This window comes from Mercenaria mercenaria, chromosome 4 (genome assembly GCF_021730395.1).
Source record: "Mercenaria mercenaria strain notata chromosome 4, MADL_Memer_1, whole genome shotgun sequence".
Lineage (NCBI taxonomy): Eukaryota > Metazoa > Mollusca > Bivalvia > Venerida > Veneridae > Mercenaria > Mercenaria mercenaria.
The window spans coordinates 63,384,217-63,403,448 of NC_069364.1; the positions used below are offsets into that span (position 1 = coordinate 63,384,217).

The 19,232-nt window shown below is 35.9% G+C and overlaps 1 protein-coding gene across 1 annotated transcript; it reads left to right on the plus strand.

The window, feature by feature from the left end:
* The first annotated feature begins 147 nt into the window (after positions 1 to 147).
* Positions 148 to 17,731, plus strand: LOC123551936 (60S ribosomal protein L24-like). The gene is made up of 6 exons (XM_053542238.1): positions 148 to 153; positions 542 to 767; positions 8,316 to 8,437; positions 10,544 to 10,791; positions 16,195 to 16,246; positions 17,604 to 17,731. Exons 1-6 carry the CDS (start codon positions 148 to 150, stop codon positions 17,685 to 17,687), a joined length of 738 nt encoding a protein of 245 aa, XP_053398213.1. The 3' UTR covers positions 17,688 to 17,731.
* Positions 17,732 to 19,232: the final 1,501 nt, after the last annotated feature.

Here is a 19,232-nt window from a genome sequence, read left to right on the forward strand (position 1 = left end):
AACATATCCGCGAAGATGAGTTGACGTGCCTCAAGTTATGTAATGAGGAAATAACTGAAATTGAAGGTAACTCCAGCAAAGATTATAGATGTAAATTGTGTAAACCTCATACAACTCTGATAGTCCCTGCAATTACATATAAAACAAATGAAAGTGAGTCTAGCAAAATACTGAGGGAGGAAGTAGAAATTGATCGCGAAATAAAACATATATGGCCCAAAAAGTGCACCTCTGCGCAAAGGTATACATTTGTAACCACCTATATCCCCTTGGTTACTTTGGTTACATTCTATATGTTTTTGGTTACATATTGTGACTGAACATTGGTAAACATCAATTGCAGCCATCTACATTTGTACCCACCTATATCCCTTTGGTTACTTTGGTTACATTCTATATGTCTTTGGTTACATTCTTAACATAGAAACATAGATGTAGAAACATTTATTCATTAAACTTTAAAAATAATCTTTAAAAATAATAACATTGAATAAAATTTCAAACAAGTAACGAAAGTAATGAAAATATAAATGTAAAACAGAGAGAACAAAAGATAAGGAAACTAGAATCTGATTTAAAGATTAAGCAAAACGAAATTGAGGAATTGAATCAGCAAAAGCCTAAACTTGAATCTTATATTAAAAAGCTTGAAGCTAGGAATGAGGAGCTAGACAGAACTGTTAAGACACTGATAAGTAAAGTATATTCACTTGAAAGTAAAATGAAAACAGAGTCACTTGGACCTGCTAAGCAAACAAGTGAAAAAAGTAATTAAAGTTATAGAAGTAATGGAAGTATTATGAGTAAGGATTCACTCAAGAGTGACAGATCTTGTTGTAAGTCAAGTTGAAAAGCAATTTGAAAATCTGGAATAATTCTTAGACACAGAGAGAAATAAAGAAGAACCAGAAATTAGTAGTAATGACAAAACTAATGATATTACCACTGTATTAGTGAACTATTCTAGCAATATCGATAAAAGTGTACCTCACAGTCAACCCCAGTAAAAGCATGACAGTGTCTCTGCCCAGAATGTAAAGGAAGTAGTGGGAAGACGGGAGATACAATGCGGTTTGCCGGCACAACAGTTTGATATGTCTGGAGGTTAAGTAGCGATGCCGAAAGGTAACTTAGATACATTTCTGAAAGGATCCACCCCCCCCATCAGATATAGGAAATCAACCCAAACAGTCAATCGGGTAGAAACCATAATAAATCCTAGCAAAGTACGAGAATGTTAAAAACTCCGAAAGCAAACACTGCAAATCAGCAAAGAGCGACATTGCATACCAATAGACCTAAACCACATATACAAAGTGGTAAGTCAAACCAGCGACTGCAAAATATCGAACCTCAAATACTAAGTGAGACTGTAAACCAGAAGTAGCATTTTCTATGTGAAGCAGACCCATATATGGACCTAAAATAGAAGGAGGCGATACTTCGAGCAAAAACTGTGTAAATGTCACTTCTTTTAACTGTAAAAACGTAAGAAGAAAACATCCTTATTATTATTCCCTCACAATACTACCTGCATAATACACTACTAGAATATGTTACCTCAGCAAAATACCTTGGCGTGGATATCTCAAACGATCTCTAGTGGGACGCCCACATAAATAGGTCAGCCAAAAAGGCAAATCAAATTCTAGGCTTCCTCCGAAGGAAAATAAAGGTGAACTCCAAACCCCTTAAGTCTATGGCATATCAAACCCTCGTCAGACCACAGCTGGAATATAGCTCCGAAGTCTGGTCTCCATACACACAAACCCAAATAAACCAAATAAAAGCGGTCCAAAGACGGGCAGTGCGTTGGGCTATGTCCAACTTTGGCCTCACCTCCAGTGTCACTAAATGTTATAAGTCTAAAATGGCGCAGGCTAGATCTCCGGCACATTGACTCCCGACTCTCTCTTATGTATAAAATCTCAAATAAGCTGGCTGCAATCCCCATGGAAGATTCACCCGCTGTCTTACAGGTTAATCTCTGCAACCACTGACTACTACAAATACTCCTTTTCCCCCAGGACTATAGTCCTATGGAATTATCTTCTACCTGACATTCCCTTTCTTCCAACCCTTGAGCAGTTCAATGCCGCTGTTTGCAACATTGAACATACTTCTCCATAACCTTGCTCTTCATCCCTGTTTTTATTTTTTAAATCCCTAACAAATTTTCCTTCCCCTTTTATTTTGGCCCGAATTTCTTTTATTTTCTACTAACAATCTTTGTGGCTTGACGCACGCGAAAGTGCCTATGTCCCTGTAAAGAGTTAGACAGTAACGAAAGATAGATAGATATTGATCTACCTTTAATGGGGAGTGCGTCAAACCATAAAACATGTTAGTGACAATAAAAGGAAATCGGGCAAGCGATGTGAGCAATGATTAACATATACAAAATGCTCAAAGAAAAAGTAAAACACAGAGACAACGATGACGAAATGTACAAATATAGGGACACAATGTGGCGGCGTCTGGGAACGCCCAGGAGCCAAATAACTACTTGGGAGTTCAAACTTACCTCACTAATGATGTTCACCTAATTCCAATTTCACAGGCAGTGTTAATAAATGTAATCACCTCTAGGAGAGTCTTTAATAATGCACTGGCGACAAAATGCGCCACACGTAAAACAAAAAAAATGTTCTTGCAAATATATGAACGTACTCAATGCCTTTGCAGAACAGCCCAGTCCCAGTAAGCTTTAACAATGGAAAATCATGGAATCTTCTACCTGTTCTGTCAGATAGGCGTAACGTCCAACAGTTTAAGTATTGAACACCAAACACGAAGTATGTTTGTAACAATCGGGTCATATTAAAATAGAAAAAGTGGAAACTCCACAGATCGCTCAGCACGACAAAAACGAAAATGTTGCAGGCTCGGTTTGACTGAGCCTGTTCATGGACGATAGTGGAAATGCATGCTACCGTCCACGCCCTCTAGCCCCGGGTTGAGCAGAACTCAACATTTACACATGCTAAAAGTACAAAAAGCAATTTAGAGACATCCGCAGATGTAATCATACGGCGGTGCACATGGAACCTTCAATGATACACGTGTTGTGGCGTGTTTGTTTGTTTGTTTTGGGTTTAACGCCGTTTTTCAACAGTATTTCAGTCATGTAACGGCGGGCAGTTAACCTAACCAGTTTTCCTGGATGTGGCGTGTAATTCCATGAAAAACAACGTATGGTCCCCAGGTAAAATATTGGGTTTGCCCCAAACGAGAAAACAACGGGCAGAACTAAACAAACTGGAATTTAGTAGGGGGATCTGAGGTTATGGAGCCTGCATATCACAGGAACTGTCAAAAGTCAAAATTAAAAAGCAGGCACCATATCCAAGGGGTGATTATACAATACCCAAGGCTAATGAAACCTGGAGTATTGGCACCACCCAGGCCGAAACGGTCATGCTGAGAAACTAAGCAGTACCAATAACACGACATAAACCTCTTTTGGTAGAAGTTTTTTTAACTTTACGAAATATACTGACCAAGATTTCGTATTACAGAATCTTAAATAATACCAAGTGTATGTTGTTATTTTTTAATTTGGCGTACACTCGGAACAAAGATTTACAACATTTCAAAATTTCAACAAAATCAAAATATGATACCATATTAATGTCCAAATTTTACGCCAATTTTTGAAAAGTCACAAACATGCACTAAAATAGTATTTGCAAGCTAACGAATTTTATTTTTTGTGGACACATAGATACATATCTTGAAGTTATACACAACACCACAAAGAGACACCCTGTCCCAAACCCCAAAATTATTCACGGCATGAAACTGAAAACTACAAACAACATAAATTACCTCGATGTTACATTACTAAACGAACTCTCCTGGAAAAGGCATATTTATAACATTTCAAAAAAGGAACTTCATAACGTCCTTCATCAAAAGAATATCTGTTCTAGTCCCTCCATACACCAAGAGCCAAGTCTGCTGCGTTCAATTCCAACTCCAAAACAAGGCAAACAGTGAAAATTGCAGCCATGGTTTGATAGTCTGTTCATGAGCAATAATTAATGGAAAATGCAACACTGCCCATTCCCACTAGTACCGGCATAAGTCTGATCGCCTCGCTCCGAAAATCATATCAACCAGCTTGAGATGACAATTTAAAGGGAAAGCTTCTGCATTCGTGCAGAATAAATTAAACAAGCAAATTCGATGAATTGGAATCCCCCGCCGAAAGGGTCAGAGTTGAGGAACGGCAAAAAAATATATCCTGCAAAAAGTTAAGAATGTTACCAAGAAGCAAATAATTTCATTAGTCAAATCAAATTAAAAGAAAATGAATGGTTTGTGTGGGTGGGGGGGGGGGGGGGGGTGAGGATACAACAGTTTACATGTTGATTATAAATATTGGTAGAAAACGAAAAATGAAAAAAAAAAAAAAAAAAAAAAAAAATGGGGGTGGGGGTGAGAGGGAGGGGGGTGACCAATGTAAGGTGGTGACCAGGTGTAGGTACACAACATCACATGTTTATAATAAATGTGCATGGAAAAGAATGGAAGAAGTTTAATGAAATTCTTCCAATTGGTTGGTTTGTTATGTACAGATCTGTGGATTTTTAAACAATTGAAGGGCAATAACTAAATGGAAAATTGACCAATCGAAAAAAAACTTGAAGGGTGTCGTGGCAGTATCTTGGTTCATATCTAATTCAAGTTTGATGAAATTCTACCTGCTAGTTACGGAGAAATGGCTGCAGACGGACATTTTTCATTAAATCAAGGGCAATAACTCTGAGGGAAATTGACCTATCAAAAAAAAAACTTGACGGGCATCAGCGCAGTATCTTGGCTCATGTCTATTTCAAATTTGATGAAATTCTACCTGTTAGTTACTGAGAAATGGCTGCAGGCAGACATTTTTTATTAAATCAAGGGCAATAACTCTGAGGGAAATTGACCTATCAAAAAAAAAACTTGACGGGCATCAGCGCAGTATCTTGGCTCATGTCTATTTCAAATTTGATGAAATTCTACCTGTTAGTTACTGAGAAATGGCTGCAGACAGACATTTTTTATTAAATCAAGGGCAATAACTCTGAGGGAAATTGACCAATCAAAAAAAAACCTTGACGGGCATCATCGCAGTATGTTGGTTCATGTTTATTTCAAGTTTCATGAAATTCTACCAAGTAGTTACTGAGAAATGGCTGCGGACGGACTGACGAACGGACAACGCCATTTCAATACCCCCCTCCCGATTTCATCGCCGGGGGATAACTACGTTCGAATTAGCAGCACTATCAATATGTAGAGACGTACCATAAATTTAACCCACTTTACACAGCGGCACCAACCTGTTTACAGAGTGAAAAAGAACAGTGAACACCGTGTGTCAATCCTAATCCTGCCCTTGTTGTATCAATGAAAATGAAAAGTAATCCTTCTATGTTAGCTGCCATTCAGGATAACACAGTTATGCATCCAACATTCCTGAAATTGTTTTGTTTGAAATTCTCAAAATTCTCATAGTAATAGAAAGAGCATTGAAAGCGCTGAGGGTAAACGATTTGTACGAGGGGGCACAGCCCCCGAGTATAAATCGTTTACCCGAGAGCTTTAATGTTCTTTCTGTTTATCATGGCCATCCATATATGGTAGTTCAGTAGATGTTCCACATTGCCATATACAGCAGTTCAGTGAGTACTTAAAATCCTTGCTTTACAAATGTGTAAAGCTCAGGTAAAATAAACCAATGCGAGCGCATAAAATCAATAAAATGCACGTCGCTGTCTGCTGTTAGAGACACGCCCATACATGCTGGCATACTTTCCTATCCAACAGTGCGGTAACTAGCGTGCGGGTATTTATACCTGCACACTTTTAGTTACCGCACCCTGCGCTCAGTGTATACGATTTACCTACACCAAATTTGTTAAGAAAAAACACCGAGCTATGATACAATTTTTAGATTTTTTTTTTTCATACTTTAACATATGTATATGTAGGTAGCAGATTTGTTCTCTTCCCAGCACAGTAGCTTTTTCAACATTTTGAACATTTTGTACCCCATAAAATTCTGTGGGTTTCAACTTCATTTTAATAAATCGCATGATTATTGACAAATTTCAGTACATGAATATTTCACACTTTTTCCATGGCATTTCATGGTTTGATCTTTAAATAATTTCTTTTCAAATCACTGATCCAATGTAAAAGTAATGATGCATGCATTTTTCATCTCTACAAGAAAATGCAGATGCTAATGTTGACAGAGAAACCAGAAAAGATATTCATGGGGTTCAAAATCTATCCTGGTTATGGCAAGAAAGTTGTCAAGACTGATGGAAGGGTAATTACATTTTCTGGTTTCTCTATCACATTAGCAACTGCATTTTCTAGATGGTACCAACTGACACAAATGGCTTCCATAGATTCATCAATTTGACCATGACAGGGATCAAAGTCAATATTTGAAGGCATTCTTTATTTATGACAGGTGCGCACCATAAACCAGTTTAAGCTCCCCAGTGGTGTTTTTGCCACTGACCGTTCCAAGGCGGTGCCCCACTGTGTTCCTTTGTTTGTTCGTGTTGTCCTCTTGAGTAGGCTTTGTGTGTGTGCGCATGTATGTGTGTGTGTTTCTTTGTTTGTTCGTTTTGTCCTCGTGTGTTGGCTTTGTGTGTGTGCACGTGTATGTGTGTGTGTTTGTGGTGTGCACATCTGCGTGCTGTAGGTTTCGTTTTGGGGAGGCTGCGATTTTGGTACGTGTCATTCCCTGTTTGATATTTGTCTTTGTTTTTAGAAAATAAAGTACGAATTATTTTATCTTCAATAATATCAAGATTTATTAAGAGTTAATCAGCTGATCATCTATACGAACTTTCAAGTTAGAAATTTCAGTAACGTAATACGCGATCAAATGTTGTTCAACAGAGGGACTCCATATGTAAAATTTACTAAATTAGTAATATTTAGTCCGTTTCATGAAGTAAGTTCCCTGTACTTGGATTAGTAATGTTCATAAGTTATTAGATTCATTGGGTTTATCAAACTATTGGATTAGTAATCTTACCTCTTCACCTCCATATTGTTTAAAAAAATTGTTAAAAATAGACTTAAAGATCAGTTCATTCAAAACTGGTTTAGTGATGTAACAGAATTTAGTAAATGTTTGAACTACAGAATATACAAGAATGAGTTCAGGTTTGAAAAGTATATAGATATATTACCTACGCATTTGGCAAAAGTATTGTTTCATTTTAAATGTATGAATCACAAATTACCTAGATTTTATAATATACCAAGAGAACTAAGAGTATGTAACTTGTGTAATACAAATTCATTTCACCAGGAGATGTATTTCATTCTTTATTTAATTGTCAATTCTTTAATGCTGATAGAAGAAAATATATCGCTAAAGAACGTGCTATACATCCTAACTCTATTATTAACTTTTCTATGCTAGTAAATAGCACAGATCTATAGAAACACATTGTTAAAACTTGCAATATTTTGCAAAAAAATATGATGTTGTTTAATTAATTGGCTTACGCTTTATGTATGGTATGTAGTCATATTACATTCTTGACTGTGCTTTCTATATAACATTTGGTAACAATTTATTCTGTGGATTTCATTGGGTATTTCAACGTATCATTTCACAAGTTATTGTCAGAAATGTGTGTTCATTGTATTATTGTTTATGTGACCGATGACTGGTGCCTCTAATTAAAATGCCCAGCTTACTCAATAAACTCGAAACTTTTTGAATTAGTGGTCTCTGACCATGTAGTATACTTTGGTTAAGGTTGAAGTAGGTCCGACCCCTGTTTACATCATAAGCATGAGTGGAGAATACCATTTCATGAAACATTTTTCAATATGTATCAACTGTCGCAAATAAAATCAAAATGTATTAAAAAAAGTAATACTGTAAACCAAAGAGCTATAAAATTTTATACTTCTTTGTGTGAACGTAGTAAGAAAGGTTGAATTTTAAAAAAAGAAACATATTGGGTTTGTTTAGATAACTGAGAAGTCAGAATGGACTCAGATTTAATATTATTTCCAGGTAAACGTTTGCGTAATTCCCGGCAATGTCCATGTATTTTTTTTATTGGTGGCTTTTGACCAATGCTTTGGAAACACTATTGGATGGATTTATTTATACTACGATAACGTTTCTAATTTTTCTGTTCAGATATTATTAGACGTTGCCTCAGTCTTTTTCCATTTCCGGTTTCAAGATGAAGTATGTTATTGTTGTGAAATGCCTCTTAAATCCCTATTCATCTGTGTTAGACTTCGTTTGATTCAAAATCTGTCTTGATTACTCTAAGTTGAATCCTTATTTTATACATTTTATTTGTCATTTTTTTATTTCAGGATCGAACTGTGTTCGTTCAGCGGGTTCAAAATCTACCCTGGTCATGGCAAGAAAGTTGTCAAGACTGATGGAAGGGTAATTACATTTTCTATTCGTAAAGTAATGTCCATTTATCAGCGTCTACCGGAATCGTGAGATCTAAGTATTTATTACCTAAAGGGTAAACAAATCTGAAGAATTCATAAAAACTAGGATTTATTTATAAAATCTAGTCGACAGGAGATAGGGTGTTATTTGAGAGTATTTTATGCAAGCTGCATGGAGTCGACTGTTGGTATCCTGTTACAGTAATTGCATAATTTAAGGCTGTTCTGAACACAAGATCGTTATATTTTGACTGCTATCTTCAAAAACCTACCTTTGACGAGCATAGCATTGTGTAAATTAAGCACTGATTTAAAGAAACCCATTTTTCATTAATTATTTGTTTTGTACACTGATGGGAATTTACGTGCAAGTTTTAAAGGTAATAAAAAGGTCATGGCGATAATCTTGCATTCTGAGAGCATGTTTGAGCTAATTAATTTATGGAAAAGTGCCATTTACACTAACAATATTTCTATTTATTTCTCTCGGCAATCCGTTACATTTATTTCGGTTTCATTATCTAATCCATAAAAGAATTAGCGCCTGGTCATTATTATGTCTACCACAGCACTGTGGTGCGAGACATATTGATTTACTCCAGTCTGTGTCCATGTGTGTGTGTCTGTTCTTTCAAAAATAGTCTTGTCTGCACTCTTTCAGTCCAACATTTCTCATCAGATCTTCACCAAATTTGAACAAAATGTGTTTGCCATTAAGTCCTCGGCCAAGTTTGATAATTAGCCAAATCGGCCCTTGCACTTCAGAATTATGGCCCTTAAATTACCGAAAATACTGATGCCACTGATACAGGTCTTGTAGTCCAATAACATTAAACTTGCACAGGACGCCTTTTAATATTTGGACTTTCAACATGTCCCTGTGTCAAGTTTAATCGAATGACAGCCAATTGCTTAGCACAAATTTCGACCTTATTTTATTGAAGTGTAATGTAGAACTCTCGAACACGTGATACATTGGTTTACCGTAACTAAAACTGCACCACCAATCACTTCCCCAATGTATTTCACATACTCTTGTAGCATAATTTTATGAAATATCATGAACAATACAACACTGAATAAATATATAGAATCAATTATACATGCTTTAAGACGAAAACAAATACGTTTAGACTACGGCACTAGTAAAAAATCTGCGGCCATTATTTAACGCATGGGTACCGCCGAATGCATGTGGACTAGCCTTTTAAACTGCTTTGATATGACTTTATAACTTATAAATTTTAAATAACTTTTAATTAAATTACAACCAAAAAAATGCTGGTTACACCCATTGATTATAAACATACACATACTAATAGACAATACGTTAGTAACGGGCCACATTTTTTTTCAAATCTGACCGTGAGAATATTTTTTCGTCTAAAATCATTCTTTATAATAAAGAAGATTTGACAGTTTCGTGTTGTGTTGCGAAAGTGAATGGATGTAAATTTCACTTTTAAAGTGCAGACTGATCTTCTATATTTTCAGTAAGACGGTATGTTCAGTGGATGTGTAAAATAGGTTTCTTTGTCCGTTGTTGGTATTTAGCTATCGCTTTTTAGTAACCTCTACCGTGAACTTGTAAAACCTTCCGCAAAAACTCTTGCGGAAAGCTGCTCCGGGAAATTCATAACTTCGATAAAACGTCGGACTATATGAAATGTCAAAATCGTAAAATATTGAAGTCCGACATTTATTTAAAGAACTACAGGTCTTGGTGCATGGTTGACTTGGATACATAATGGAGAAGAGATGATTAGGCAGTTGTGGGAGAAATGCGTTTGTCTCAAAAGAAGCTCTAGTTTGTATATGCTCTCTTTTTGAGTGAGGTGTTAAAACCCTTTGAATGAAAGAGAGGTTAGCTAACATGTCGTCGGCACAATTTATGATTTGCAAAATTCTGAAATCATCAGAATTCTTTACTGAAAGAGATAGTGTTATTTATAAAAGAAAATGAAAAAGGTGAAACTCAGTTTGATAAAATGCTTTTAACTGGACATGTACACACCAAATGCCTGTATCATGAACATAAGATTATTACTTCATAAGAATTTATTTAAACCATGAAATGTTGCTTTGATTATCTCAGGTTTTCCAGTTTATCAGTTCTAAATCCGAGAGGTCACACTTGATGAAGAGAAACCCTCGTAAAATCAACTGGACAGTTCTATACCGAAGAAAGTACAAGAAGGGTCAGTCTGAGGAGATCTCCAAGAAGAGGACACGTAGAACAACAAAGTTCCAGAGGGCAATTACTGGTGCCACCCTGAATGATATCCTGGCCAAGCGTAACCAGAAGCCTGAAGTGAGAAAGGCTCAGAGAGAGCAAGCCATAAGGTAGATCAATTTATAACAGGCTGTTGTTGAATAGTTAACATGTTGAATGATAGTAATAATAGTTATCCATTTAATGGAAATGGTTATTTTACCTTGAGGCTAAATTACAAATGACTGTTTTTGGAGAAACCCTAATAGTGAAAATGTAAACAAAGCAGCAAATATTTCCAGGTTAGCAACTTTTCACAAGTTTATTACCATAACAGAATGAACAAATAGGTCCTCATGAGATAGTGTCCAAACAATAGAGAATAGAAAGTACATGTACATTCAATGTTTACAGGTTTTAGCTCGACTGTATGAAGTATATGCAGGGTTTTCCCTCGGGTTTTTTATTTGGGAGTCCATGGACTCCCGTGGCTGCTAATTTAAGGGTCCCTAATAATTTTTGGGGGTCCACAAATTATTGATCTTGAAAATAGACATTATTACTATAAAAATTTACCCTAAAACCGAATGAACTTAATTGTATCTTTTTAATTTAGATAGCAGTTGATTCAATATTTCGGAATGGTACCTTTCAAAATGGCATGAGCTTCTCAATTCAGACCGATTACAAAATGTGTTAAAGTCTTTTTGTTATGATCAAATAGCCAGTAATTACCGGCAATTAACGTGTCACCTCGTGTCAATTATGTTGTTCATAGTTTTATCTCGGTTAAAGATAACACTCGATCCTTAATTAGTATTATAATTTCTGTGATTTATTAATATTTTTTCATCAAAATACCTTAAATTTATATGAAATTAATTTTGTTTAATGAAAAAAAACAACATTCGATCTTTTACGGAATGTAACGGCAATCTTAGATTTTAGCGGTGACAGTTAGCGCGGAGAGTAGTTTCCCTTTACCAAAATGGCGAACATCGATAACAAACTTGTTTTGAAGTTGGAAAATCGTTTATACCTGTGTATAATGAGCACCCACGATTTGGGGATGGTGCCGGTGGTAAAAAAAATGCGCATTTTACATGGGTATCTGCGCAAAGGAGGCTTCAGTGCAAAGGAGTTTCGTGACCGATCTTGCGGGTCCAGTGTGACGCACTGGCGCTAAAAATGCGAGTTCAAAGCAGTAAAAGCGCGTCAGGGACGCAGAAAACCTGCGTACGGGAAAACCCTGTATATGGAGAGCTATCCTACTCGACCCGGCATTAGCGTCTTTCCGCGTCCCACCTTGGTTAGTTATTATAGCTCACCTATCGTGTAGTGACAGGTTGAGCTTTTGTGATCGCATTTTGTCTGTTGTCCGTCAGTTTACAATTTCTTGTGAACACAATAGAGACCACCTTTTGCAATAAATTTTAATCAAACTTACACACAACTTGTATTGGCATATTATCTTGGGGTCCTTTCAAAATCTGGCCAGATCCCGTCATAGTAGCAACCACAGCTGATTTTTCAAAGTAGCTTAACCAGTGTTTTAATAACATATTCATATTCTGCTTAAATAATCAAACAAAGAACTTTTTAAATTTTTGAAATATCTTAAAAAATAAAAAAGTTATGAAGATTTGAAATTTCTTAAAACGTCATTTTTTCTGGAATTTTTCCTCTATATAAATAATAAGGAACTGATTCGCAGTCGCGGACCGTTAAAACTCCTATGTTTACATTAATGTTTGGTGTTCCACTCATTTTAAATGGTAAGTAGCTGAAATTTGGCATACTTATGGTATTTTTCCTGTAGAATACATTTCTGGTGTCTGTTTTGGCATAAGGTGTATAGTTGCCTTTATATTTCACTTACAATGAGACATGGTTACAATTTTTTTTTTTTCTAATTGTTATATCTTGACTCCAACGCTGTCCAAGTTCAAGTATGTTACCATATTCTCACTGTTTTTTTCATAAGACATACAAGACATAATGTATAGGACTAGGATTCTAAAATAAAACATATAAAAACTAAATCTATCATTTTAATTAAGAAATTTAATGTATCAGATATTTCAGCGGACTGGCAAAATGGCTTAGACCGGTCATGACTCCAGATGTAATTCTGAAATACCTAGTGTAAACTGTATCAGTATATGACTATACATTTTAAATTATTATACATATACTTTTCAAATGATTTCCTAAACAAAAATAATATATAATAAGCATTAGACACGTGCTATGTATGAACAATACTATTGAATTGATATTTTCATTTTTTCGTACCCGTTAGGTACGAACAGGTTGAGTACGAAACGCGTATGAAAAATCGTCCTTTTATGCATTGAAATTGCGTAAGTAATAACAATTATTAACAGACTTTAATTGGAAATAAAAACAATTTCTTGGAACATTCACTTCTGGGGGCAAATCGTGACTCTTTTCCTTAAATAAGAAAATAATTCAAAACGAAAGTGAAATTACGGTCAGCTGTTCGTCAGCGTTGTTTCGACATTGAATTTTCTCAATAAATATTACTTCTGCTTCGTAGTTTCAGTCAAATATTAATATTTTTTACAGACATACATATTTTCCAAATAAAAACCGGTGGAAATAGGTCTTTTTACATGATTTTCGAGCCGAATCGATCGATTTACCGCATTGACCTAATTGATCAATTTTCCAACATGGCGGACCGCCGAGTGAAAAAAAATGGAAGCGGGGTTTGAATTTAAAATGAAAATGCGGCATACTTGTAATAGGTTCCGAAACATAATTTTGGTATCAAATTAATTGTTAGGGTTTGTATTTATTAAAAATAAATGTTAATTCAGCGAATATGGTATATTTGGGCGTATTTTTCACGTCAACTTTATGGAACGATTTCTCCGGTTTGGGGGGTCGTATGCAAATTTAAGACACACCTACGTGTAGGTCGTCCAATCGGCTGTCTTCTGATACAAGTCATATGAATATTAATAAGCACTACGCGACCCGCGTTTGCATTTGAAAGGAGTACATATTGCCCGCGGCGAGTAATAAAGCAATTAACAACAAACTGTCAATAAACAGTGGCCAGATTAACTAATTACTGGGGCATCTGGAATGACTGTAAATCAGATTTATGAATGTTTTATACTGTTAGAAAGATAATTTTATCACCTTTTAAATGGTAGTTTTTATGTTTTTGTAGCATGACAAAAAAAGATTTTATGGGGAAAAAAGTACACTAACCCCTAGAAATCACCAGAATTCCAGCTGATAAGCCATTGATTTCTTTATCAGCTGTGGTTGCTAGTCATAGGTGCCAGAGTTATGGCCCCTTAAAGGGCCAAAATTTGCCACTTTGGATTGTGAACACGATAGAGACCACATTTTGCAATCAATTTTAATCATACTTGCACACAACTTGTATTGGCATAATATCTCGGTTCTTTTCGCAAACTGGCCAGATCTCTTCATGGGCCCCTTAAAGTTAAAGGGCCAAAATTTTCTATTTTGGCTTTTGCAGCCATATAGAGACTTGTGGTTTGATTTGATACAAACTTGCAAAATATCTTTAACGACAATAGATCTTTGATTCCATGATGAATCCATCAGGTCCAGTCATATGTTCTGGAGTTACAGCAACTGATTGACACCTAAAAGAGCCAAAATTTGTTAATTTTTAGCTTGTGAACACAATAGAAGTGACATTTTACATTCGATTTTAACTTCACTTACATACAATTTAAGTCACAATAAGATCTTGGTTCCTTTTGAAAACTGGCTAGATTCCGTCATGGGTTCTAGAGTTACTGCCTCTGAAAGGGGCCAAATTTTCTATTTTGGCCCTTTCAGCCATAAAGAGGTTTCATTTATGCTTTAATTTGAAACAAACTTGCTCAGAATGTTTATCTTAATGATCTCTAGGCCAAGTTAGAAACTGGGTCATCTGGGATCAAAAACTAGGTCACCAGGTCAAATCAAAGGATACACCCTAGAGGCCACATTTATGACCCTATCTTCGTGAAACTTGGTCAGAATGTTTATCTTGATGATTCTTACGCAAAGTTCAAAAACTGGGTCATCCGATCAAATCAAAGTAAAAGCTTGTTAACACTCTTGAGGCCATTTTTTATGACCCTATCTTTATGACACTTGGTAAGAATGTTTATCTTGATGATTTCTAGGCCAGGTTTGAAACTGGGTCATGATGGTCAAAAACTAGGTCACCACTCAAATCAAAGGAAAAGCTTGTTAACACTGTAGAGGGCACATTTATGACCCTATCTTTATGAAACTTGTTCAGGATATCTTGATGATCCCTAGGACAAGTTCTAAACTGGGTCATGTGGGGTAAAAAAAACTCACCTGCTCAAATCAAAGGAAAAGCTTGTTAACACTCTAGAGGCCATATTTATGTAACGTAAGAATGTTTATCTTGATGATTCCAAGGCCAAGTTTTAACAGGTGAGCGATATAGGGTCATCATGACCCTCTTGTTTTCTAATGACGCAGAGAACATAATTGTTGTGCAGGTATCAAACTCTCCACACCATGATCAGTTGATATGCGCTTTCCTATTGAGCTAAGTTTGAGACTTGGCTATCTGGGGTCAAAATCTGTTGGACCGTAAACTTTGAGAAACAGGAAAACTTATAAAGGCTCTCCTACAAACTTTGGGGAAAGTAGTTTTATCTGTTCCAGTGATTTTTTTTTGCGCAGATATGACTCCGAAATTCGGCGTCTTCCCAACTGACAAAAATGGTCAAAATTACCAACAAATTCCCCAAAACGAGATGATTTTTCCCAATTAGATTGATTTCTTGTGAAAGTTGAACTAAATCGATGCAAATAATCATAAAAATTCCGACTCTAATCATGGTTTATTCGCAGAATTTTGTTGCCGGTTCGAAGCGCGTTGTTTACATAAAACGGGTCACGGCATAGTACGGCATTTAGTATGACTTTCATCACGGTCGCTAAACGCTTTTTCATGCGCCAAAATGAGTCGGAAAAACAATTGTTAGAAAATTAACTAAATTATCGAAAGTGTCGCATAATTTCAAATATTATAATAAAAAAATAAAACTTAAACATGTCATCGGTACTCCAGACATTCGAACATCTTTTGGTAAGGTTAAAGAGAAATCAAATTCAAATCAAACGTCAGAAAAACCAAAATGAGCTGTCCAAGAAATCTGAGTCCCCACAGAAATCAACAGAAGCTCATGGTGACACTAAGCTATCGGAGCCATCAGATCCTGTGACATCAGAAAATAACCTGTCTGTCCTGTCTGTTCAACCTCTATGCATATTTAAATGAAATAAATTTACCTTAAAATAGAAGTTTCAAAATGATTTCTTTATTAAGTTTTGCTAATTTTTCCCAATTTTGAAGATTATCGCGCCAAGAATTCCCAATTTAAAAGGCATGGGCTGTTACCAAAAAGAGTAAAAAAAATCACTGTGTTCCCAGAATATTCATTAATTAACTTTATTGGTTGTGCAAACAAGAAAAGTAAGTTAATTTCTATTTTCAGAGCTGCTAAAGAAAAGCAAAGAGCCAAGGATGCACAGAAGAAGGCACAGAGGGTAACTAAATTTTATTATCCTCAAGAACTACCTTAAGGTCCTAAAACAGACCAGTCTTTTGTTACTTAATTATCTAGTCTACCTCTAATTATGGGTACATCAAACGAGAAAATCGCGGTTAATTAGCATGTTTGTTTAACAATATACGAGCTGCTGTATTGATCAGTAATAATTTGCTGGAAATAAAGAAATAAAAATCTGTTTTAATTGCAATTTATTTGAGCATCCTTGAAAGATAATGATTTTAATGATCGAACACCTACAACCTGGAACGCGAAAATTTATATTTTGCCTATTTATTAAACTGACACATTATCCGGTGCTCTGGATATGTATGATAATTAAATTTACGAATACAAAAATTTAAACTCACAAACAAAACCAACTTTACCATATATCATCAGAGGTTCTGTTTTTTAGACCCACCCAATAAAACGCTCTTCAAGAGGAGGTTAAAAAAGCACGGCCCAAAATGTAAACACATGACAGTTCACAAAAATGTCCGATTTTCGTCGATATTTTCGCGTTTTCAAGCTGGGAAAAAAATGTTTGAAGTTCTACCTTGGTGTATATTACGCACCGCTTTGAGAAAATGAAAAAAATCGTAAAAAAAAATGCTTAATATATTCGAGTTTTTACGGTAGTTTGTATATAGTTGACTGGTAAGAATAAACCAGTTATCAGTGATGACCTATTTGCTGTTTCCTATATTAGTATTTTCCAGTTTGTAACGAGAAAGGTTAAGAGCACATTTGATGGCTTCTGCCCTGAATGGACCGAGATTGAATATTTAACATGGTGGTCTGAGAATTTTGATTGATTCTTCCAAGACTTGTTCAGATGTTGGGTATTGAAGAATAAAGATATAAACACCCAAAAGCATTTAATTTTATACAGCAGGCTTTTTATTCAGCCACCTCGTCATCGGAACTAGCTCCTTTAAATGTTACAGATCCATGCATACCTATTTTTCAGCTAGATTTTGTACAAGTTGTGTTACAGTTGAAGTTAGTTGTCTTTTATAGTTGTTAGGCAATACTGGCAAAACACTTTGTCAACATTCAGTATTGAAGCAAGCTGGCCAATTTAGGAAAAGCAACTATGATTAGAAGAACACATTTGAGTTATGTTTCAATTTTCATAGTCATTTTTATTAAAACTAATCATCAGTTTTTAGACTTTATTCTAAAGCTATGAAACAATCTAGAACTTCATTTTGTAAGCCATATTGAAGTTTTACAATAAAGCAGCCGGACATGTTTTCTCAAATAAGCAGTTGTATTGAATGTGCCCCTAATATATGAATCAAGTTACTATCAACAGATCATTTAGCTGTACACACATTGTATTATTTCAGGCAACTTTACAGAAGGCCCAGCCTAAACAGAAAGCTGCAAAAACGATGCAGACCAAGGCTCCAAGAGTGGGTGGAAAGCGATAATTTATTGTACATAAAACTTGAAAATAAACCTGGAAAACCCACAAGTCTTCGTTTGAATAAGTTGTGCAGAAGTTTCATACATGTAGTAGTATTCGTGCAAGTGTAACAGGGCTGAGACCTATACAGTAACCTTGTCTGGTCAGGAAACCAAGGACAGAAAAGGAGTATGGGTTAATCATAGCTTTACAGTCTGTGTCTGCCACAGAAATTCTTTAAAAAGGCAGGAATTGAAGTTCAGACTATGGTAGCAAACAGGTAACGCTCACACACTTGCATGTTGAAACAAGTCTTGTTTACAAAACTACTACCAGGTTTAAAGAAACAAATCTGTGATAGTCCTAAAATATTTCCTACCTGCTAATGAAATTAGCTGGTTCTTTAGCTTGATTATTCGAAGACTAGGTAGAGCTAGTGGACTCGCCTGTGCATCTGCATCCAGATTTAAAGTTTTTGTATGCAAGCTGGTATCTCAGTAACCACTTCTGGGAATGGATTGAAACCTCGCACACTTCTTCACTTGCATTGCACAGGTTCAATAATTACTTTTCGTTGAGCCCGGGTATAATTGTCAAAATGGCTGTTCAGTGTATGTGCATGTTTGTCTGGACCATAACTTTGACTTGCATGGAGCAATCTTGGCTCAAATTTGTGTCCACACTTTTCAACAACTGGAAGGATTTTCATAGAATTAGCACCGTTTGTTAACCTCTTGAGGAGGACATGCATTGCATAAGCAAGATCACAAAGTCAAGGTCATGACATTTTATTTTCCCTGTATGGGTGGTGTCTAGGCGTAAAATCACCTTTGGTGACATATCTAGTTAAGGCTATGGTGGCAGACTCGTACTGGTTCTGCCCCATTAACCAAATGCTTGTTAACTGCAATTGTTTTTCACCCTGTGCACTACGAGTCGGATAGAAGACTATAGATCTAATTATTGGTATCAAAACATTTGTGAGACTTGTTACCCTACTAAAAACCATTGCCCTACAAAATTCAGCTTGGGTTAATCTCTAAATCCAACCAGGAATGTGGGAGCAGTCTCATTACAAATTGTTTTAGAAATGCTGTCTGGTACTGATCTGACCAGCAAAATGTAGACGGGCATATCATGAGCAAAAACTAGCATATTTTCAACTCTTGCCTAGCTGAAAAAAAAGGTCCAAATGCAAAAGATGTGTACAAGTTTCGGGCATGTAAACCATAAATGGACTTCCAACATTCTAAACAGAATACCAAAAGGTCCAAATGCAATAGATGTGTACAAGTTTCGGGCATGTAAACCATAAATGGGCTTCCAGCATTCTAAACAGAATACCAAAAGGTCCAAATGCAATAGATGTGTACAAGTTTCGGGTATGTAAACCATAAATGGGCTTCCAACATTCTAAACAGAATACCAAAAGGTCCAAATGCAATAGATGTGTACAAGTTTCGGGTATGTAAACCATAAATGGGCTTCCAACATTCTAAACAGAATACAGATAACCCCTTTTTGCTCTCCATCCTCTTATTACCAGGTTCGTACTATTGAGCTTGTTTGA

Coding starts and splice junctions, on each gene's coding strand:
- LOC123551936 (XM_053542238.1), top strand. Junction 768..8,315: donor TAAGCAAACAAGTGAAAAAA/GTAATTAAAGTT, acceptor GATTACTCTAAG/TTGAATCCTTATTTTATACA. Junction 8,438..10,543: donor TTGTCAAGACTGATGGAAGG/GTAATTACATTT, acceptor TGATTATCTCAG/GTTTTCCAGTTTATCAGTTC.